Below are 24,858 nucleotides of genomic sequence, written 5' to 3' on the forward strand. Positions count from 1 at the left end.
GGCCCAATGAAACCGTTTGCGCTTACGTTAAAAATATTGTGCTTCATCACAAATTTGAAAATTAGTAACATTATTCCTATGATACAATTTTATAACCAGTACATTTTTAATTAGGATATTTACCTTAAAACATACTTAGCTCTCTTGAGCCTGAAACATTGTGTAAACCCCATAAGGTTAATAGCCAAACAACAGAAGACCTAGGAACTGGTAGGCAAGTGCAAGTCAAGAGACTCCCCCCAAAATTCTATGCAAGTTGACACCAGAATGTCCCCCTAGCTGGGTATCTAATTACCTACTGAAATAGCAGGTAAAGCAAAGGCTTGCAACAGATTTATGCTATCAGTCTTCTATAAAGAGTTATGCATTGAATTTTTTATTTGCTCACCTCATATGCCCTGTGCTTCTGCTTCAAGTCTGGCATAAATATTCTGCTCCAAGTTTGGGATAAAGAAGTTTCACTTCATATGCACTAAAAAATGGACGTAATCACTGCCTTTCCAACATTATTTCTTCAGTGTTAAATAATATTTACTATTGGATTTTACGCCAACCCGCATCTCAGATTCATCCAACAATAACAATTTAGTCCGAGTGTAATGTTTATTGGCTACGGTAGGAAGCTGGTTTAGATACCCTTCTAAAGAGTACCACAATACTCTTATTGCAGCCCATTTAGAAAAAAAAAACACATGACACAGAAGTTGGCCATAGATTTCTATAGTTTGGCATAAAAGATAATGGGTAAATATTGATACTGTACAGTTATGGCTTTCATCTTACCATATAAAACTTTGACAAATAGACTTTGGAATTTTATAAGGATCACTGCTACTTAAATGTCCTTGGTATCTGTAGAGTTTTTTCTTCTTAGGGAAGAAAATTAATGTGTTGTCATTCAAAACTGGATACCTTTCCTTTTTTATACATTTCAAAAAATAAACCAAAATGTCAAGTTGGGATTTCGATCAAATATTTTTGGATTTGCTAAAATTGAGAGAAGGTCCTTTTCCAACAACTGAATGTACGGTATTCATGTAGAAGAGGAAAGTTGCCTTCAAAGGTATCTCTAGCCTACTATCCAAACAGATCTATGGGATTTTAGGGTTAAAAGTATATGACTTTCCTCTTCTTACAGGTAGTAAAGTAGTTAGGAAAAAATGCTCTCTAATAAGGCCACAAGAACGGTGGTCTTTGATATGCGAGCCATTCCTTCATCATCTATATCAACTGAGACTTGGAACTCACATCGGCAAAGGAAGCCTCTAAGCCTTATATTAGAAATGCTTGAGGTTTAAAACCCCATGCTATAAGCAAACAAGTTTTAAAAGCAACATACATTAAGCATGCCACTTTATTCTAACAAGGAGCAAGAACAAGAAAAGTCGCCATGATGAGCATAAGGAAGAGAACACCCCCCAAAAAAAAATATAATAATAATAATAATAATAATAATCATCATGGTAGTAAGTGCGAACAGATCTAAGAGTGATGCAAGTCTCGCACCAAGGAAATAGGATTCCTTTCATAGAAAAAAAAGCCTTACTCTCATGGCTGCTGATCATATTCAAGATACAAGATCGAGACTTGAGCATTCTCCATTGTTCTAACAATTCTTTTAAACTTCCCTCCTTTTAAAAAGCAGGTACAGTTTACAGTCTCATAAACATGATTAAGCCCAACCATACTTTTTATCATGCCTAGGCTAAGAATCGCAATCATCTTTTTGAGAAAAAAAAAGTTACTTTATATTTTACTCATCACAATGATTATTTACTACATCACCGTCAATAAGAGTGAACAGTAAGCGTGACTCTTCATTCAATAAGCTTTACAGATTTGCAAAATTTCTTTACACATTACTTTCCCTGTTAATAGAGTTTCATTTTAACATAAAATACTTATGAAAAATATATTCACATGGAAAATCTTTCAACTAAAGGAATGTTAAACCAACAATTTTAATCTTGACTTATGGGTGTCAAGTAGTCTCCCTAACCCAACTGAATTTCAAAATATTTAGTTATGAAAATAAAATTTTCTCTAGAGAGATTACAAAATCTACTTAAAAAGCCTTAAATTAAGATAAATTTCAAAATTTTCTTTTTTGAGATCATAAATTCTACTTACAAACCTTACAAATCTACTTTAAAAACAAAAGTTTAAAGAAATATCATGGGTATAGTGTAATTTAATGATAAACTAAACAAAAATTACTCTACGATATTTCAAAATGCAAGGTATATCCAAAGAGTGAACCTATTTATACTGCTAAAAACAATTATTTCCGCCAATCTTTCAAAATCAAACTACTGTTTGGTCATGATTTAGTAAATTCTCTTCGAAACATACCAGGCAAGCATGGAAAAAGTAGAAAAAATCTTACTCCAAACAGTTTTTAAACAGTTAAAATATTATTATCATTGTTAATATTATTAGCAAAGCTACATCCCTAGTTGGAAAACCAGGATGGTATAAGCCCAAGGACTCCAACAAGGAAAAATAGCACACTGAGGAAAGGAAACAAACAAGAGAAGCAATGAACAATCAAAATATTTAAAGAACAGTAGCAACATCAAAACAGATCTTTCATACATAAAATATAAAAAGAAACATGTCAGCCTGCTCAACCTAAAAACATTCGCTGTAAGTTTGAACTTTTGAAGTTCCACGGATTAGGAAGATCATTCCATAACTTGGTCACAGCTGGAATAAAGCTTCTAGAATACTGTGTAGTACCAAGCCTTACGATGGAGAAGGCATGACTATTAGAATTAACTGCATACAGTAAATCAAATCTGAAAATGCAAAAGTAAAAGGCCTACTAACCCTGAGCGTGAGCGAGAGCTTAATAGCCGCCAATCCTCCAGAGGCACCACTCAGACTGTAATCTTCGCCAATAATTTCAAGATTCTTCTCTTTAAGCAGCAAGTTCAAGTCCAACTCGAGCTTCCCTTGGACAGCGCTAGTCTTTTGGTCAATAACCTAAAAAATATATCATTGATAAAACACTTATTCTAAGCATATCTATGTCATTTAACCCTTTTACCCCCAGGCTATTTGGAAATTTCCAACCCTTAACCCCCAGGGGTTATTTTTTTTCCAGCCCATTTTGCAGAATATTTTTTTTAAAATTGCTCTAACAGCCTTAATTTTTGTCATAGAGAGGTCAGGTTGGTCTCATTCTCTTGGAAAATGCCAGAATTTTCTCAAAAAATTATCAAAAATATGCAAAAAAAATTTAAATAGCATTTTTTTGCAAGGACGTACCGGTACGTCCATGGGGGTAAAGGGATGAGTTTTGTGAAATGTACCAGTACGTCCTTTGGGGGTAAAAGGGTTAAGTACTGTATAGCAAAATTTTGACAAATCCTAATGATGCATAACATGCATCAACTATATGAAGACTCCTAAATAAACAAAAAAACAATGAAATACAATAAAACACACAAATTACAGTGCACTATACTAAAGTCTGCAAATGTACAATGCAGTATTTTCAATTGCTAGCAGGAAATTTTAGCTATAAAAATTATTTAATATATAAAAAAGTATTCCTTACACTCAAGTTATTTAATCTAGACATCCAATAAGATAACCAGGACTCCACAAATCTATCTGAAAATATCACGAGTGAGTAAAAGTATCACAAAATTAATTGCCTCGGTAATTGCAGCCAAGTGTAACTAAAGGATGCTTACCTCAACTTGCAACTCCTGCGTTTTCGGGTTGCGCACCAGGAATGAAAAGCCTTCTTCAAAAACTGGATCATTGGTTCGTTGGCGCACCGTCGTCTCGTGTTTGGTATTGCCAACGTGCAATCGAACAAATGGGTCTGGGGTGGTCTGCAAATCATTAAACTACTGTTAATTGTTGGAAAAATAAGTGAGGGCACATCACTAACCTTTTCATAAGATATGGATTAAATATACTTAAATGTATCACAGGAGCGTATTCAAGTCTATAATGAAATACAGTCAATATTGTACTTCATATCAGAAATTACTTTCAGAAATTGAAATAAAAGCTAAATGAATGATTTAATGAATGATAAAAAACTGCATAAATAATAATGAAACTAGAACTACCAGTTTTCAAAGTATGAAGTCCTTAAGTGAAAATAAAAATTTCAAAATGCTATAAAGATTTTATATAGTTCTTGCATTCATCCACAGGCAAATGCCTTTTAAACTATCGACATAGCCATAAATCTAAAAGTTACAGTTATTCAAATTTTTCAATGATAAAATTAGAAGCAAAAAACTGACAAATCTATAACAATAATAACCCAAAATTAGAATAATTAAACTCCTCCCTTAACCTCATACACACAAATTACTAAACATGCACAAAAAATTCCATCCAGCTCTCACCAAGCTCTCATTGCTACTGTACATAAAAATATATCAGTAACTCAAAAAATATCCGACACCACTAACCGCTACAAATAGCAACAGGTGTACAAAAATAATATACTTGGGAAAACTTGAGAACTTATCTCAAGAAAAAATAACTACCCCTTCGTATCAAATGTCGTTAAAATAGTTGACTACCATCTGATAAAATTACTAGAAAAAAACTAGAGAATCTATCATATTTACTGAATAATTCAATTCCCAATTGCATAAGCAAAAACACATATCTACTCCCAATGTTTATCATGGCAAGACCAGTGCACTAACTATAAAGCATACATTTTATTTTATAATACACTGGGATATTTGGAATACATACATTTCCATATATGCAACAAACAAATTTTATGTTGAAGTACACTGTACTGTATATATCAATTAAACTAACTAATTTCATATTGCAGTACTATACACTATGCATAAATCTATTCTATATCTTTCCAATCAACCATTCTGTTATAGTTTTAATTCTATGCACAAATCTGATACCAACAATCACATTTATAGCAAACATTACTAGTGAAGCAGTTAGTGTAAAACTTTTCCCCCATAAAAAAAAAAGAAAAAAAAAAACTTATACATATGTGTGCTTAGAAGTCTTAACCTCTTAAGACTGTATAATAACCTTCCAAATTAAAGCAAACTTGGGTACATAAACATTTATGAAACATCAACAGGAAAAGCTTACGTGAAAATGTTTATAAATATGGTGGTGATCATCATGAGAATAGCACAGTAATGAGCTTTAATTTCAAAGTATATTTACACATTTACAATTCTGGTCCCATAATTACACTATTACGACATTCAGTTTTTCAAAATTTACCACTTTGCATCGATTCATAAATTTTTCTATTACTATCAGATGTGGAGGCCTTACCACATAGCTTATATCTTGTATTCTCATTTCTATGGTCTAATTAAAGAATTTTTCATTTATTTAAGTACTATATCTACCCTTTCATTGACTGATCTCTTATAATCTCCAGCTCTTCTTGATTTACTGATATCTAATTAGCACTGATCAATATTTTCTCTTCAGCAATTTTGCTAATCAGCCCTGCATGAAGATTGTTCAATTATATTGTTTAAACTAAGAATCTAATTTATATCTATCTTTTTTTTTTTTGTTATGTTTTATTAAATTATTCAGAAAAAGAAAGGTAGTTAGTGTAATGATTGCTTGTAGCAAGTAAGACTGTTGCAAGAACTGAAGGTTTGTTTGTAGACTTTTTTGATAGTGGAAGACAGTAGTGAAGTCTTAGGCAATTTCACTTTTTTTATTCTGACTGTTTGGATTTATTACTATCACATTGGCAATGTTATCTATTTATTCACCAGAAATTATTTTACCTTTGATTGGTATGTTTGTGAATGATTAGTTTTATTTATATTAGATTATAGCTCCATAGTTTAGTTAGCTATTTTTTTTTTTCATTTACAGATTGCACGTCATCCTATCCTTTCACCACCTCTTCTGATTGAGGGCAGCTTCTTCTACCTCCTCTTACAAATGCAGATCTTGACTCTGCCCACATTCCACATAAGGTGGGGCAATCGTAACCGAATGAACCACGACTAGGACCAGACCTAGAACGTCGAATTGACTGCTTTGTCAGATTGACAGGCTTACCGTCTGTCCACAGAACTATAGTAGTGTTGTTTTAGACATTCCAGTCTAGCATGGGTGATGATATCCATGTCTACCTATATCCTTATAAGATTTTTTTTTATTTTTAAGTCAGTTTTGATATATTTTGTAAGTTTTTAGTTTTGTTTTAAGTAGTTTGTTGGGTGCCTTTGTTTGTATGTCTTTGGAAATATATGTTTAATGAAATCTTTTTTAATGTAAATGTTCTTCTATTCAAGTTACCAGTAGACACGGAAGTCGGGGAAATTCTGTATTGCAGATTCATCATCATTTCCTCCTACGCCCATTGACACAAAGGCCATCAGTTAGATTTTGCCAGTCGTCTCTATCTTGTGCTTTTACTTCTATACTTCTCCATTTATCATCTCCTACTTCACGCTTCAGTCCTCAGCCATGTAGGCCTGGGTCTTACAACTCTAGTGCCTTGTGGAGCCCAGCTGAACGTTGGTGAACTAATCTCTCTAGGGGAGTGCGAAGAGCATCAATTTTCTGAATACTTTGTGAAATACAGTAAATTATTTCATATGAAATTAAACGCCTTTTCCCTTTTAGAATTTGACTTTTTTACTGAACACCATCCTTAATATCAAATCTAATTTCATATGAACTCTTACACATCTGCTTTAATTCCACTAAATAATGTCATGCCAAAATTGTGGCCATCTGATTCTTAAACTCTTCTCTAGATATTATCTAGGAAAACATTACTTATTAAAATAAAAATATAAAAATAAAACTTATCTTTTGAAACATGACGAGCACAAAAAAAAAACAAAAAAAAAAACACATGCAACAACACATAGTATATCTCTTATTTACCAGTTATCGAAATCAACTACTGTACAGCATTTCTATCAATGATAAAAGCATTAACAAAAATTGTAAATTAATAAGGTAACGCGAATATGTACATTACCCTTGGGTAAATCTGTGCAATGTGCAAATAAGCAACTTACATCCATCATGCACATACAAAAAAAATTCAAATCCCAAAGCACATCTCACACTGTGGGACGGACAAAGTAAGTGCACGAACACATTGCATGCAAACGCGTCATACAGAACTGTCTAAACTTGATTTACCTTATGGGACGGCTGTAGAGGGTGAAGAAAACATATATGCTGTGATTAAAAAACTGGCAGAAAGTAATAAATACATTTGAGAAACCTGGCTGAACTTTTTAAAGTGCAAAGACAAGGTTTCTATATTTACACTTACTAACCTCCCAATTTTTCAAACATGCCAAGAGGAATTTCAAGAGCTGCCTAAAAAAGAAAGAAATCGCTTCGTGCTAAATAAACGTGCATACAATCGTGACCCTCTCTTTTTACTTATAATAACTTCCTTTCCAATTTTAAATCCTGCGAGTTGCTTTCTGCAAACTAAACATTAATTTTATTAAATTTTATTATATCAAGTCTTCTTTCTTTTATCACTAAGAAAATATGACAACTGTCAATTTACGAGACACTTTCTCCATATACAGGTTCAGTATATAAAATAGTTTTATTCATTCCAGATATATAATTCAACTGAAAAAAAATTGGACAACAATATGCAAAATTTTTGAGTTTACAAACTACAATAAACTCCAGCAGAAAAAAGTAATAACTAAAATATTTGGAAAACCATTTCAAAGAAACCTTAAGTATATAGCAATTAAAAGAAAGTTATATCAAGTGAAGCAGTCTAATGAGAAAAATAAGTTCATTATGTTATATAGGCACCATATCTTGGTAGAAGAACTTTAAATGTTCACCTCAAACTATAAATTGCCTAAGAGCTCTCTTAAATAAAAAAAATATAGGACATTTTCTCCTTTAGAAATCACTTTCTTCTATCCTTAAATTTTATAACTCATTGGAATATAAACACTATCTTTCCATTTTTGTCCCGAATGATTGCTTGTTTTGGTGGACATCGTGTAACAAAAAACTAATTTTATAAACTTTGTTTTTGTTACTGCTCCAAATCAAGAATACCTCGCTTCCCAAATGTTCTCTTAAAAACTAAATTGTAATTTCCTCACACTTTCTTAAAAAAAAATTTCTATTACAATATCTACCTCTTACACTTCAAAATAAATACTGTTCAGTACTTTTCATCTTATAAAATTGAGGCTACAATATCAGTCGTATTAAGTTTTGTTATAAAACAAACTCAAATTTTTTTTATACTACACAGTGCAACATTTTTTTCAATATTTCATATATATATAAAATATCACTTAATCAGATTGTTTTTCATGGAAAGTTTTAGTATACTGAAAGCATTTTGTGATTCTACACCTCTATCATGCAACAGACATAGCAACTACATTTAATATGAGCAAAGTGAGCACATACTATAGCACTACACAAACTTATGGATTGATAGTTCCGGACAAACCTTATACTATACTGTATATAATTACATCAGTACTTACCCAAGATTCACATGCTACTCATTTCCTCAATGAAAAAGCTTGTACACATTATAAAACAAATTCTTTACTTTCTGGTGATATTGCCATTGACAAAATTGATGTCAGATAATGTCATATATCAACTTACTCTTAAGCTGATGTTTCGTAATGAGGAATACAGACAGAAAAAATCTTCTATAGAACACTTATGGTTACACGAACGGGTGTCGTTAAAGTGCATCACTAGATGCATTAAAGGGTTAAAAATGTCTGTGCTAACCCTTTATTCTTGATGCAGCAGAGGAATAAATGTTAGTAAAGAAGCTGTCACCATATTTATTCCTCATTCTTCTTAGGATTAGGTTTTATAGATAAAAATAAAACCCATGGGAGTGGAGAGAACTGTTGGAACTTGTAAGATTCCCATATGCACTGAAATGATTAATTTTTATATGGAAATTAATATTCTACTGGAAATTCCCTGAAAATTGGGTGCTGAATACCGCTCTGATAGGAGGGAGAGTGGTTTATTTACCAAGGCACTTCCCTCAATTTTGGGGGCTGGCCGACATGAAAAAAAAAATGAACAAATGGCGACCTTTCCTCTCTCCAGTTCTCCTAGCCTGACGAGGGATTCGGCCAAGTTTGGCTGGTAGTCTATCAAAAGTTGGGTATAAAAGAGATAGCACGAGACAATTTTACCTTGAATTCAACTTTCCATAAACACATCTTGGTCTGTTTCACTATAATTAGTACTGTATACAGAACCTAACCTTCTCTAGGTCTTGCATGGGAATATCGAAGGGACCTTCCTGTCCATAACTATTAGCCATTTATTATCAATTGAGCTTCTGTTCTTTTTCAAAGTCTAGCATGAGAAAATTTCTCAAAATTTCATATTCTCCTACAAAATTATCCAATTATGTTCCGAACTTCATTCTCTAATACGTATAGAACAGGAGTGAACCAAAAAATTTCTCTATTATTAGTCAATATGGTATACTGGTATTAAAACTAAAATAAAAATACTTTAAACTGCTTTATCCCAAAGAAAAATGAGGAGTCAAAATGGCATAGGCTTCATTACCAAAATGTATTGCTGCAGCATCTTGAAGGAAAATTGTTTGCATGCATCTAGGTACAATTTTTCTTTTTTTTTTCATTCTATCACAGCAAGCTTTTTCACTGAAAAAAATTATAGCACATGATTCTCAGGAAAGTCTCTCTGAATAAGTCAGATTCCCAATTGAAATATCTTAGGAGAACTATGGTCATTTCCTTATTCTGAATTTCATAACTTAATAAAAACTCGAGAATTGTTGTACCGAAAGGTTTTCAAGTGTCTTCAGACAAACCAAACTCAAGTTTGATCATAAAAACCAAAAGAGAAGCAGTACTGTATTTAAAAAGGTCACCTCTACATGACTATGATAGCATAACCCAAAAATACTTTTGGTTGAAGAAAGAAAAAAAGTAAAATGGCCTAAAAAGTCAGCCTTACTACCCAAAGAACAGTTGTTAGATTTAGGAACCTTCATGGCAACCCACCTTTCCTTTTACTTTTATGTAAACAAAAAACTACTACTCACAAAATTATCTGAGAAAAAAAACTGTAGTAGAGAAAATTATGAGAATTTAGAACACTCTAATTTAATTCAAAATCTATGATAATTTTCTTTTTCATACATTCATTCAAAGTATCAAAAGAAATAAGTGTGGGAGTCTCGAAAACGCACAAACTACAATTTAACCCCTTCGGTACAGACTTCAGCTTATGGTCCAGTGCCTGCCTGTTTAAAACCCATAATCCCTTTGTGCAGTATTAATTTTTATTGCTACTTTAATAAATTACTTCATACAGTATGATTATACAATCTTTCAGATGAATTTGTGAGATTACCCCAAATTTATATATAATACTGTAAACAATACAGTACGCATGAATTCTTTACTATTGCTTAAATACTTTGTTAATTGTTTGAACAACCAAATCAATTTTTCTATTGGAGGAGGAGTAGGAGGAGGAGGAGGAGGAGGGAAATCAATTATATTCACTATCGGCACTAACATTTCTCCAGCCATCATTTGAAATCTCCAGATCAGTTTTAAAGCTTAAATCTTCCTTACTGTCTAATTAAGACAAGGCTCAAATATTGTATGGAAGGAAGTGTCACAATTCATTCCAAGATACAATGCTCCACGAGGTAAACACGGCTCAATTTTGTGGATATACTTGTGCAAAATATTGCCATAAAGGTTGCAATAAATGGAAATTAATATTTGTTGCGAGTTTTTAACGATACGAGTGAATGCTCGTTTAAGATTCTCGGTACCGAAGGGGTTAATGTGTTGAGCTTCTACAAAATATTTTCTATGAACAGACAATAAAAAAAAAGGTTGAAATTAAGAAAATGACCAGAGAGAGCAACAGAGACACTCCTTTAAAATCCATGTGATCATGAATCGTCTAAACCCCTTCAAAAGAAATTTGTTTTAATCCACAATAAAATAAAACTTACAAAGCAAAACTTTAAGCTTTCAACAGCCCTCTCTTCAAAAGTAAATTTTATTAACTTTTCAAACCTATGCTCATACTTCCAAGACAAAACTTCCTTGCACGATTTTCTTAAATATAATTATTTTACTGTATCATATTGCTCAGAAGACACTGGCTCCAATTTTATAGGATAAGGCCCATTTACTTCTGGATTAAGAATATCAAAATTTCATCCACTGCATCTGGGTCTTGAGTAAGGAAAGAATGGTCTAGTAGTTATGATAAATTTTCTTTGGATAATCTTACGAAAGAAATTATTTTCATTATTATATTTTCTATTGTCAATCTTATAAAATCTATTTCTGCAGAGTATCAAAAGAATAGGTAAATACTTTTAATGACAATACTATGACAATAACAAGGAAAACTATTACAAAATAATTTTTAAAAAAAGGAACTGTACAACACTAAGATTAATCACAAATTCCATCAAAATTAAAACCTACAATTTACATTGTAAAGTTGTAAATGAACCAGATAATATTGCTGAAGTACTGCAATGCTAAACTTTACTGCTAGTCAAATTATCATGGATATAATATACAAAGCTAAATTACCGATTGTCAGGCGGCAAAACTTTTTCTAATAAGTTCTTTTTCTATTCAATACTCAGCTATTTAAAAGTTGTAGGAAGAATTAATCTAGTGAAATTTTCAAATTATAAAGCCAACAAATTACTATTAATATTAAGCTAACAAATCATTAAGACTTTTTATCTAGACCATCTGTAGTTTGAGCATGAGTTTGAGGACATGGGAAGAAATTATAAAATCCAGAAATCATGACAAAAATATCAACTTTGATTTTTCTAGTCTATGAGAGCACACAATTATTCTAGAATTAGAACAATTTTTTCATTAGGCAGATTTTAAGGCTTCTGAAAAAAGACTAAACCTTTAATAACATGCAATAATGACAATGATTTATACTTACATTAAGTTTCTTGGCAGAGTCAACCCACACCATCAACACTGCACTGTGTAGAGGGTTCTTTGTTGTGTTCTGAAGAGCACGGATTTCTTCCAATTGCTGAAAAAGTACAAGACAAAATTTGTGTAACTCTTAAATTTAAAAGGCAGAGAATTCTTGGAAAACATCATGTAAGCTCTGCAAAACTACTTTTAAAAATTATATAAAAGAAAAAAAGTGTTGTACTTTATATTTATATACAAAATTTGTAGTCTATGAGCCTAATAGTATATTATTTCTGAAATAAACAATTATCAAGAACCCCTTGACCCAAATACAGTTAACCTTTTTATAGAAAAGAATACAGTATTGTAAATAAAAAGCGCTCAACCCAGGTGATGTTTAACACTTGTCCTTTTATACTGTGTATATTCTGATGATTATATCAAGGTATACAGTATCAAAAACCATATGAGTGATATTTCTTTAACCTCATTTATATGGCCGGAGTGGTTTAATAAAAAAAAAAAAAGTTAAACAGGTAGTAACAAAGTGAAAGAATTTATTACATTTAGAGAAAAAGTACTAGTCTTGTCATACTAGAATTAATAGAAGGGAGCAAATACCTTGAATAAGAATATAAGCTACTGAAAGGAATACTTACCAAATCCAAAGACGGTGCAGCTTCGCTCAGTTCAAGCCAAGTGGCACGGATATGTAGGCGACCAGACTTTGCATCAGATAATGGTACCCACTGAAAAATTGCATGAATACAATAACGTGAATTCCAATGATGCTTTTCTTTTTTTTTCCTCGGTAGGATAGCATTAAGAGCCAGCCAGATATTAGCATGTCCTAACCTACCCTGATCTAAGTGAAACGTGTCATTAAATATTCCAAATAGAGGAACAGGATCTGAAAATCCCAAAATGTCATCTACTAGCCAGAGAATTTCTAGATGGGTTAGAAATGCCTATACTTTGTCAGCACAATACTTGAAACTTATATCTTCTTTTTATAAACCAAGGAGAGCAAATGCTTATTGAATAAACAAGAACTGGATGGCCTACATACTCACCATATCGATTTCTCCACTTTTCCATATCTCTTGAACATCCAAATTGGCTCTACAAAACCAAAAATATTCATTACAACAACAAATCAATAAAAGGTATTAAAATATTCCAACTTTTATAAGGTGATAAAATCAATTATTTTGAAGATTGCATAAATCAATAACTGTTTTGCCCAGTGAAAAAAAAAGTTTTCCATAAATTTCTGGCACAAAAAATAAAAATTACGCCATGCAATAATGCTTTATACAATATCACCATATACTATTGAGAATACTGCCAGCAACATTTATGCAGATTCTTGACCTGTATACCATGGCTCATTGATTTATCAAATTCTGTTTCTGCTTGTACTTTTTTCCAAAAAAATTGATTGGCCATTGAAACAATTGGACAAAAGTATTTATAGGCTACGTTAAAAAAAAGGTACCTTCATTTTTAGATTCTTTAGATCATTGTACTAGCAAGCAATAGTATGTCAGGCTGATGGTCAGAGGAGCATTAGGCCCCCGCAAAAATTTATGAACCAAAGAATTCAAGATTATAATATCATAGCCACCTATTCATCCTTGTCATGACCAGAATTTTCTACGATAATCATTCTTCTTAACAATTCCAGAATTTCTTGGGTAGAAAATAGGCAATACAATATCTAATTATCATTAGATTTAAAAAAACTTTACATTTGAATAGGTTCTTAAGGATTCATTACTTATCCTTATGATTATCTACCCTTGTCAGACTTGCAACTAATCTTGCCCTTATTTAAGAGGTTAAAAGGTCGCTCATGAATGGCAAAGGCAAGGGACAATGACAATGCGCTATAGACTGACCATATATACCTATGATAGTGCCCAAGACTCCTCTCCACCCAAGCTAGGACCCGGGAGGGTCAGGCTCTGACTGCTGATGACTCAGCAGTTAGGACTATAAGCTCACCAAAAACATCCATCCTTACGTCAGAAGGATAATGAGGTTGCAGACAACACAAAACTATCAAGCTTAAGCGGGACTCAATCCTCAGTTTGGAAGATCTCCTGGCAGGACATTTCCAACGGGCCACCCCAACCCAATAAATCCCTTTTGAAATTTAATTCTATATTATTAAACATCAAGACAAAACCTAAATACACAAATATGAAACAATCCAGCAGCTGAAATTTCCTCAAAAGTTTTAAACTTAGTTTTTCAAAACAATGTAATTTTACTCTCGCAATTCACAAACGCACATGCCCTTAGATTTAGTATGGCTATGATAGTCTCTATAACTGAAAAAAAAATGCTAAAATTTATAAACAGAATAAAACTATACTGTAGTTTCAACTTGATTCAATTCAAATCCTGAAACAAAGGTTTCAAGATTCTAAGCATCTTTTCTCCTAGGCATGACAAGATTGAGGACTATCAATTTCCACCAAAATAAGAGGCACTATGAAGGTTATATAACATTGTTAATCCTACACAAAAATGCTAAAGTCCTAAAATTGTTAAAACCAAGTAAATAATTACAAGTGAAATGTGAAACACTAAAATAACTACTCTTGCACATAATACACTCAAGCTCCTAACTTCTGTTGTCATTACTAACAGAACTGTAAATAATATCTGATTTGCACCAAATTAATTCATACAATAATGAATACATCTGGTCATACAGCCAAGGAAAAATGTTAGTGCTTAAGTATCATAAACCTGAATAAAATATGATCTGAACTTACTCATAAAATGTTGCAAATCAATATTCTCAAAAGTAAACAGTTTTTTTTTTTTTTTCATAATTAAATGTAGTAAAGGTGCAGACAATACTAAACTATTGGACAAAGGGCTTAATACAAAATGCAAGAAGTTTAGTACATGATACTGGATAAGGAGTTCCAGATCTTAATTTGGAAGTCACATGTATGATAAGTTGTTCTATTGAATAAATATTTCAATAAAGAGTATTCTTAAAGCATAAAAAAGGTTCAAATGGTGTTGTCATTGGTAGGAAGGATGGTACTAAAAATGTTGTCTTGCCCTAGAGTCTTTCAGAATAAAATCCCCAACAATAAAAATTCAACAATGTTTGCAAAATAAATATTAAAACAACATTCAAGAGTGACTTGATGTAGTAGTATAACACGAGAACAACTCTTGGAATGTTAGAAAAAAAACCATAAGCATACATGCATCTTATCTGTGGTGCTCACCATAATCATACAGGCATATGAAGAGTAAATAGGTTAGAGAAAGATATTGCCACTAAGTGTACCTTAATAGAAGTCAGTCCTTCAACAAAACACCAGTATACTAATTGTAAAAAGTTTCTTTTTTTAGACAGCTATCAACACAATTATGAATAAAAAACCATTAAATTTATACTTTTATAAACTTATTTCAATAAGTATTGAGAACATAAGCTCATTCAGAATCTCACGGAGAGAACCATGGGTTATGTATAGGATAGGATATGAGAGATCAGCCAATGATAATTAGTTCTTTAAATAGCAACAGAGGTTTATACAAGAAAATCTTCCTACATTATATAAATCATAATCTTCAACCGATGGTGTAATAATTTATCATAATAGTTTTAGTACTATTCTATGAAATGATGCCAATAAAACAAAATTGTATCTAAATTGGACTTCCTTATCTAAAATCTACTAAAACTATTCTATGAAATGATGATAATAAATCAAAATTGTATCTAAATTGGACTTCATCTAAAATCTACTAAAACTATTCTATGAAATGATGATAAATCAAAATTATATCTAAATTGGACTTCCTTATCTAAAATCTATAAAACTAAAATTTCAACTTTCACCTGTTAAAAGACCTAACTCCAAAATTTATTGCCTGACAATAATATGTACATTACAGTAATTCCTAGCATTTTTGTAATTCCCCTATTAACCCTTTTACCCCCAGGCTGTTTGGAAATTTCCAACCCTTAACCCCCAGGAGGTTATTTTTTTCCCAGCGCATTTTGCAGTATATTTTTTTTTAAATTGCTCTAACAGCCTTAATTTTTGTCATAGAGAGGTCAGGTTGGTCTCATTCTCTTGGAAAATGCCTGAATTTTCTCAAACAATTATAAAAAATATGAAAAAAAAATTTTATAGCATTTTTTTGCAAGGACGTACCGGTACGTCCATGGGGGTAAAGTGATGGCTTTTGTGAAACATCCCAGTACGTCCTTTGGGGGTAAAAGAGTTAACACTCGCCTATACACATTTTTGCTCGGGACGCAATGCTTGTCCGAACCCACAGTGAATGGGGAAGTGAGAATACTAATAGACAGAGGATACCGACGATTGCATTCTCAATGTTTGAATACAAATGTACAGTATATAGTAATGTAATCTTGCTTAGTTTTTAATATTTAAATGGTGAATAATTAAAATTTATTTGTATTCTACCAGTTGATATTAATTAAAGTAAGTTTTCATTAACTTGACAATGTTACGTCACAATTTTTGGGAAACTACCTACAGTCTCGCATTACTTGCTCCTATTAGCTCTTTAACCTTATCCGCAACCTTTAGTTATCATTGCATATATTTTAAAGATGATATACTATGGTTGGAAATTTTTTAAAAGAAAGGCAACATTCCTCCCCTCCCCTAAGAAAATAGCAATAATGGGCCACATAAGACTACTGAACTATGATACAAAATAAATGAAAATCCTCATAACGACAAACTTAATCAAATTTCAATACATTCATCCCTTTTATCAAGCAATGCTTTACTAAAGTATAAATAATTGTACAGCCTAACTTTTATCCAAAGATTTTCCCTAACGTAATTATAACAATTAGGGTATGATCTTAATAAAGGTTAAGCTATTATCGTACATGCATATGCCTACTGTATACACGAAAAAGTGATTTACTTTAGCAGTGTTCATAAACCCTACCAACTACATAAATACTCAAATGAATTTTCTACCTGGTAAGTTTACTTTCCTATGTTATATTAACATAGACTAAACCCAATTTACAACTATATTGTAACAGTTTTATCTTAGAACATTTTTCCTAGTTATTTTCCCATTTCTTTTACAGTATTGTAAAGCAATAAAGTAACTCAAATGTATGTCAAGTGTTCTCCTTTAATACCACAACTATGCACAATAACCAATATTGCTACATCAGCAAAATTACAAAGATGTACTGCATTAACTCTATAACTGTTTTAACACTTATCAGAATTGTACTACAAAGACCACTAGTAAACAAAAAAACAAAAAAGCACCATATTATGAAAAAGGGTCAGGCTAAGATTCCTATTTTATGACCCTTTACTGAAGTGAGAAAAAGATTCCCAAGTTCTATAGAGACAGCAGCACAAATGTTAATGGCAAAGAAAAAACTTGCAAGGAAAGCTTATTTATGTGAAGGTTGATACCGCAATGACAAATACAAAGGAAAAATAATGGGAGTTAATTTCAAAATGAGTCTTGAGCTAAATATGAACCCTCTTGTACAGTGTGTGTAACACACAAGTTTAAATCAACCTTAATTCTTGAAGATGGAAGAAGGCAGAGTAGGCCTCCTACTTGCCTTTTTTGGTTTACAATTGCCAAGAAGTATTTGATGAATTAAATAGAGTCTTATTTGCAAAATTATAATTTCTTACCACCCATGCTTTCGTCATCCAATTCTCTATATCAAGAATATAGTATAACTTCTATTCCCATATTCACAATTTAGCCTTGCATACAATTATAGACTTCCCTATGCACTCTCAAGAACAATCATTTAATACCTAACTTTAAATCTCACAGTATGTACAATACACCTTTCATTACCTTCGAACAAAACTTTGTGCTTTCTCATCCTGTGGAATTCATGAAGCCCAAATTCTGTTAACCTATTAAAGAGGGCAAATTCTAACTTGAAATTTAATGTCCTCCGACTTTTTTTGTTGCCTTCCTCATCCTCAGAGCATTTAGAAAAACCACATTAACAAGAACCAGTAGCCTGTTCCATAAGCTGTACAAAACTAACTGTTCAAGCTGGTTAACACACAAAATAGCCTCTTGAAATCACACTGCCTACAAGTGGAGGGCTTTAGAAGTGGCTTGCACCCCAATAGCACCAGCCATATACTGAATTACTTAAAAGGTCTTCATTGAAACTCTTTCAGCGGATGGTGAACTTACAGAGGAAGAGTAATGATATTATTCAAAAGTTGGTTATGAGAGGTTGAAGTATGCGATAATAGTAGAAGTATGGGATAATATTTGGAGTTCTCGAATAACATCCAAAAGACCATATAACCATCCCAGAAGTTATAAGTGGGAAGACCATCCAAACCTGCCGACTTCGCAGATTAACCTAAAAGCCTGTCAAACCCAAATATCCCTAGCAAACCAACGGTACAGTTGAGGACACAAATGAAATATATAAAGCTGTGAAAGGTGCTCAAACTCCGAACAAAAAATATCAAGTCAACCCTTTTATCTTCCAAACTTGTAGCAGTGCCAGCTTGTTCATGATATCTAGCTTTGCTTTGTGGGTCATTAAACTTTTTACTGAAAACAAATGATCAGTGAAAAGAGAAAAGTACAGTATTTATGCGGAGTCGAGAGCCAAAACAGGTCAACTTCTTTGAACTACGTACTTGGGTCAAAGTAACGCAATGATCATATATAAACTTCGTAAGCTGGTTAAGTCATAAGTACTACATCTTCCTAAATAATGCTACCCAATTCCCCACAAGCCCATCACATTGCCAATCAACAGGATTAATATATCAACACACAGGCACCCTCAGAGGTCTTGAAACCTACATTGCTACAGTCTAGTATTTTGTCAGAAATCTTTACTTCAATGCCCTTTAATCTTATACCACTCATAGATAGCTGGGTCATCAACTTGATAAGCATTGTCAGCATTTCTCATATCAATTAAAATATTTAAATTTTAAAAAATTTTCCAAATTTTTCAATAATCTTAAAACTTCGTCTTCAAGAATCTTATGCCACCCTTTGTGTGCCAAGTCTCTACTGCTGAATATCACTGTGACCTGCCAGCTCTAGGATGACATAATATTTGACATTTAAATACCTTGGTATTCTTCCCTTGACCAAAAGACTTAATTGACTGCTATTAATTATGGGGCATGTCTATGTTAAACTAACTAGTACTTCTATATTTGCCACTACAAATCTATTCCTTCAGGAACTCCAGGAATATCTTGGCAGTCTTTAGATAGATGCCTAAACTTTCCCTTTTAAAAATCATCTCAATTTTCTCGTTCAAAAAAAAAAAGAGAGAGAGAGAGAGAGAGAGAGAGAGAGAGAGAGAGAGAGAGAGAGAGAGACTTGCAATGATGAATAGGAGCATCTCCTTCGACCCTAGCAATAAATGCCTCCTTCGCCTGAACAACCACTAACACCACAAACGCATGAACTTCAAAAGTGAAGATATTTAACACTTTATTAGGATTGGAAGTCTTCAGTCACACATTTTTCCCTATATCAAAATATTCCCAAACCTTCAAATACAGGACTAAAACAATATCAAATATCTAGCTTATCAATTCACAATTCAAAATACAATGGTTCACAATCATTCTCAAGATTCAAAATGCCTTTAGTCTTAATTCTAACTTTAGTATCGAAATGAACCAGAATTCTATAGAGCAATAATACTTGGTGTGATTGTTGGATACTAATAGACACCAGTCAGGATTAAGCACATGGCAGGTGCATATATATTGCATTATTGCTGTGCAGAAGAAATCAATAAATAGGATAAAAGCTTTAAAGGCACGCACCTGCTAGCACCAAATACCATAAACACTTAGTATATAGTTTTCTTTAGGCGCAATCTAAAAAGACATTTGGTTGCCCAACTCAACCACTAAAGCACTAAGAATAAAAATACTCCACAATATCTAAGTGAAAAGATTTAATTTGCCTCCAAGTTAATTATTCTACTATATAATGTTGAGAAAATTGAAAAAAAGAGCTGCATTAGCAATTGAAAACATGAATAATGAGATCCCATAAGATGCACATTGATCTGTACTAACACTATACAAAAATCAAGCTTACTAAACCACTTTACTACCACAAATCCGTCAAAGAAGGATGGTTAAGCTTCAAGCATATCTTTTACCTTAACATTACTACAGCAAGCTATAGCACCATACACCTTTAAATCTCTTAAGGTAATGCATTATTAATTCATTTATTTACAAATGTTCTCACTTACTCATTTCTCTTTACTCATCCCTCTCTCTTCAAAAGAGCATGCTATTCTGAATATTGCTTTACAAGGGATAATGTCCTTTTACAATTATAAAAAAATATCTTTAAATATAAAATAAAGGAAAAAATCCTCAAGTGACCAGAATTATAACATGAAAAAGTTTATCATAACCATAAACAGCAGTGAGAAAATAATTCATAAATACTGGTGTTCTGCAGTTTTATAAAATATGCTGTAACCCCTCAACTTTGATTTCATTGACAACCACAATACCATTAGATCTTCAATACTAATCAAATTTCAATCATTTATCATAAGACTACTTTTACTTAACTGGAATATCATTAAAGCATCTTAAGTTGAGAGGATACAACAATAATAAATTATGAAATAGGAGGAACAGTTACAAAAGAGTCATCACAGATACCAATTCCCCATAAACAGAATCCTACAGGAATAATTTACATAAGAATGACATCAATAACAACAATACAGACCCAAGCCGATGAGGATAGAATTCTTTCAAATAAGAAGGTCAATTACAAGTTAGTTACCTGAGCAGAAAATCATCATGCGAAAGGATATCCTGATCAAATATATTGAATTCTACTGCAACACCACCAACTTTGGTATCTGAGCTACATACAAACTGTAAGGGGTTAGACGACAAGCATTAATATAGCTACGCATTTACAGTCAAGCTAAAGACTCCCCCTAACTGTTAATAAGCTTCCTTTCAGTTACAGTTATGCATTATGCAGCTTGAGTATCGGTCATGCGTGCAGTCAAAAAGCGCAGGATTTTAAAATTTTAACAGCATGCACAACCTCAGGGTATTCTGCCCTTGCATAGTCTCAAATAAATGTGAAGTTGGCCATATGTGCAGACAATAGATCAAAGATGAGCATACATTCTTACATTCTATACAAAAGCAATGTGACATACATGACATAAATGAACCAAAGTTTTCATAGAATGAATAATATTCATAAATTTCACTAAAAGCATAATAAGCCCATATTTTAGCTAAAAGAAATATATTAATAGCTGAAAAACATATCAAAGCATTCCCGTCTTCAAGAAAAAGGGGAACCACAGAATAGGAATGAATGGCAAGGGATTGTGACGCAGTTCCGGTAGGCCCTGCTGCTTCCTCTCAAACAATTAGCATTTCCTTCTCATAACTATGTTCAGACAGTCCTCCTTTCATGGATGCCTGTGTTCATATTAGTCGGGGAAATTATGCTGATCAAAGAGTTACGAACTTTTCTCCACCAAATCTTCCTGAATGTTGACTCGGTCGAGAGTTAATAATATCCGACTGATCTTGGAACGTTTTTCCCGGAAGGATTTCTCAGTCGTGGCTAAGCGAATTTCACCTCAACCTACATATGTTACGAAGAGTGGTCACCTTGAATGACTGCAGAGGTAGTAGGGGATTTAGTGTTATGAAGCTTCATCTGTGGTGGATAACGGGGGAGGGTGGGCTGTGGCACCCTAGCAGTACAAGCCGAACTCGGTTGAGTCCCTTGTCAGGCTGGGAGGAATATAGAGAGGAAAGGCCCCCTTTTTTTCATTTGTTTGATGTCGGCTAACCCCCAAAATTGGGGGAAGTGCCTTGGTATATGTATGTGATGTATGTACTACATATTGCAATTAAGAAAGTGCTTCTTACAAAATACACCAGGCAAAAGTAAGACTATGTAAACTTTAGACAATAACTATTGGAACAATTATCTTATTACCAGCTGTTTATAATGAATTTTTTAATATTTATAATAATTCATTAGTTCCTAACCTATCGTAATCATTAAGACGGTTTATAATGTGATATACTATAGTATGGGTCAGCATGGTATCTTCCATCTGAAACAAGTGACTTCCATTCGAAAAGCAAAATGAGTAAAACGGTACCCAACAAAGCCTTCGAAATATGAATTTGCTACACTATTGAAAATTTTATGCAGTGTATTCTTCCAAGAAGTTACTTTACAGCCACAGGAAAAATATGCAAGATTTAATGTGTCAAAGAATTTTTTTTCTAATTGTATAAAAAATACTGCAGTGGGATAAACTTCCACTTCCTAAGCAATATCAATAACTGCCTAACTTTCTGTCAAACAGCAACAAGGATCACCCACTTCATACTTTGTCAAATATGGATAGCCATTTACCGTAAAATCCCAGTTATCTACATGTCTACCACTCCGGGATATACGGAGTGGTAGACAAGTGTATTATCCAAACAATCACTAGCCACCATGTGAAATAATACGAACATGTTAATTGTAATCAGTATTGCCCAGTTTTCAAAAATGTGAAATCCCATGTTTTCCTTTCCGATACCTCACAATATGGAAGCCGTCATGCAAGAGAAACTAACATCACTTTTCTGAGAGAAAATCTATAGCCCAATTGCAGGGAAGGGATAGCATAAATAATGAAAGATAATGGGTAGCTAAGATCACATCAAAATATTACATGTCAGCTCCTCCAATTATGTGGCCAGCTATGGAGACTAGGATGTTAAACTAAACATCCTTATATGATGCCTATAAGGCCAGGAGTATGCAAGCATGCAGTATCTAGTTAGTCTTTTAAAGAATAAAAGGTGGCTCGAGCAAACTCTTCAATAATCACATGTGTACCAAAGACTGAACTTATAAAAGTCCTGTTTGTCCACCATTTGTAATATTGGCCATTGCAACAAATGGCCCAGAAATATAACCAAGAATACAGGTAACATTTCCGAAAGAATCCAGTAAAGGTAGAGTAACATCTCCAGGGACCTGGGCGAGGGCTGGTAGCAAAATTCAAAATAGGTCTGAAGACCAGTAAAATTAAAAAGCCTCAACTCTAGTTCTTTTCAGAAGACATTCAAGTACATCCTGATGGAACTTAGAGCAAATAAATTCTTGAGAAATCTCCTCTTTATTGTGACAAGTGTATATGGGAAGTCACAAAATACCAACTGTATGGTTTCAAAGTTTCCGGTATCAATCTCAATGATGAAACTAAGCTAAGTGCATCATTCACTCCATTAATGGAAGTTTTAATATTATCATCACTTGAAAATGGAGTCTCAGCCAGAAATAATAATAAAGCTATTAAATACTACAAAGAGAGAGAGAAAGATAATAAATCTTTAACTTCACATATTACAACTACAGAACCACATTCAAAATGAAATCAGAGCAATAATCTTGACAAAAATTCACAAATGAAAAATTTGGACACTAGTGTATTAATATTATTAGGTAATGTCACCATACCATCGCATAGGGATCTTGCCAAGTATCATGCGAGGTTGCATAAAACATGTTAAGTATCCCCAAGAACTAATGCACTTTGTAATTCTCATATCAAATGTCAAATATTAACACTCAAAATGCAAGTAATTCTGCATACTGGGACCATCTTTGTACCAGTTTATGACTAGCATGCTATTGCTAAGGCATTGCATTAATTAGAAAAACTTAGTCGTCACGTTCTTGTTACGATGTACTTTGCATACCTGTCTCGCCTCCAAAGACATTAGGAATACAATAAATAAAAAGGAATATTACTACTTCTGCAATAAACTTTGCAAGTCTAACATTTTTTTTTTCTCTTGCTAGCCATGATCTCTAGTTACAGAAACAGTTTTAAGGTAAGCGAATAAAGACATTCCCACTGGGCACATGCGGAAATGATTGTACAGAGCCTAAAGCTACATTTACCTCCCTAAAAAATCATCATTCTTAGCTCCAGGAATGTTAGCATCCCAGTCCCAGCATTCAATGAGGATAGACTGGCGACGGATGACGTTGCACATAGCCTGTTGTGAAGGGCAGCAAAAGCAATTAACCTAATCCTGACAAGTGTGCACTGGTTAGCAGTCAAAACCGTTACAAATGATACAGGAGGATAAAAAGGAAAATCATTCAGAATACGGTCATGTTTTTGTACCGATCATATTTGGATAATATAATTAAATCTCAACTGCTTTGAAGTGCAACTATTTCAGAATCTTCATTTGCATACATACAGCACAATCATTCGAATTTTAGATATTCAACATTCAAGAAAACTACAAATTCTCACTATCATTCCAAGTTATAGTTTTTCAGAGGACAGAATCCACACAAATAAATGCCATAAGATTCCAAATAAAACAATAAAGAACCTTAATGCTATATCAATTATTCAAATTTAAAATGCTGTATAAGAAAACCATTAGATTCTTGCTCAAAATTCTCAGTATCTTACATCCTAAATTAAACGAATGTAGTTAAACCAAAATAACAATACATAATCAACGGAGACCTTGTAAATGAATGCGATGCAAAGGTCACAAAAACTCTAATTTTGTCATTCCAAGTGTAAGCTTTCCAATCACAAGAATCATGTTTTCAGTTTTAGTAAGGAAGGCTTGCATCTTGTCAGGGTTATAGAGAAATGAAAGGCATTAAAAGGAGAGTGCCGGCAAATTCTCCAAATGTCACGACTTGAGCACTGACATGGCCACAATTGTATGTGGTGCTTACAAAGGCAATCCTACCATCTTAATACCACCTTTCAATGCCTCTCTTCATTATGATCAATACAATCCACGGAGGAAGCCAGGAATCATGTTTGAACACCATGCAATCTCCCTGGATG

The 24,858-nt window shown here is 33.0% G+C and overlaps 1 protein-coding gene across 1 annotated transcript in view; it reads right to left on the minus strand.

Annotated features, from left to right (window-relative positions):
- Positions 1-24,858, minus strand: part of Esyt2 (extended synaptotagmin-like protein 2) — an 83,038-nt gene that overhangs the window by 22,280 nt on the left and 35,900 nt on the right. Inside the window, exons 9-13 of the mRNA XM_068363396.1 lie at positions 13,016-13,064; positions 12,602-12,691; positions 11,962-12,057; positions 3,702-3,845; positions 2,830-2,985 (exon numbers count right to left, since the gene is read on the minus strand). Coding sequence (XP_068219497.1) covers positions 2,830-2,985; positions 3,702-3,845; positions 11,962-12,057; positions 12,602-12,691; positions 13,016-13,064 — 535 coding nt within the window. The remainder of the gene's footprint in view (positions 1-2,829; positions 2,986-3,701; positions 3,846-11,961; positions 12,058-12,601; positions 12,692-13,015; positions 13,065-24,858) is intronic.

Source organism: Palaemon carinicauda, chromosome 40 (assembly GCF_036898095.1).
Source record: "Palaemon carinicauda isolate YSFRI2023 chromosome 40, ASM3689809v2, whole genome shotgun sequence".
NCBI classification, from domain to species: domain Eukaryota; kingdom Metazoa; phylum Arthropoda; class Malacostraca; order Decapoda; family Palaemonidae; genus Palaemon; species Palaemon carinicauda.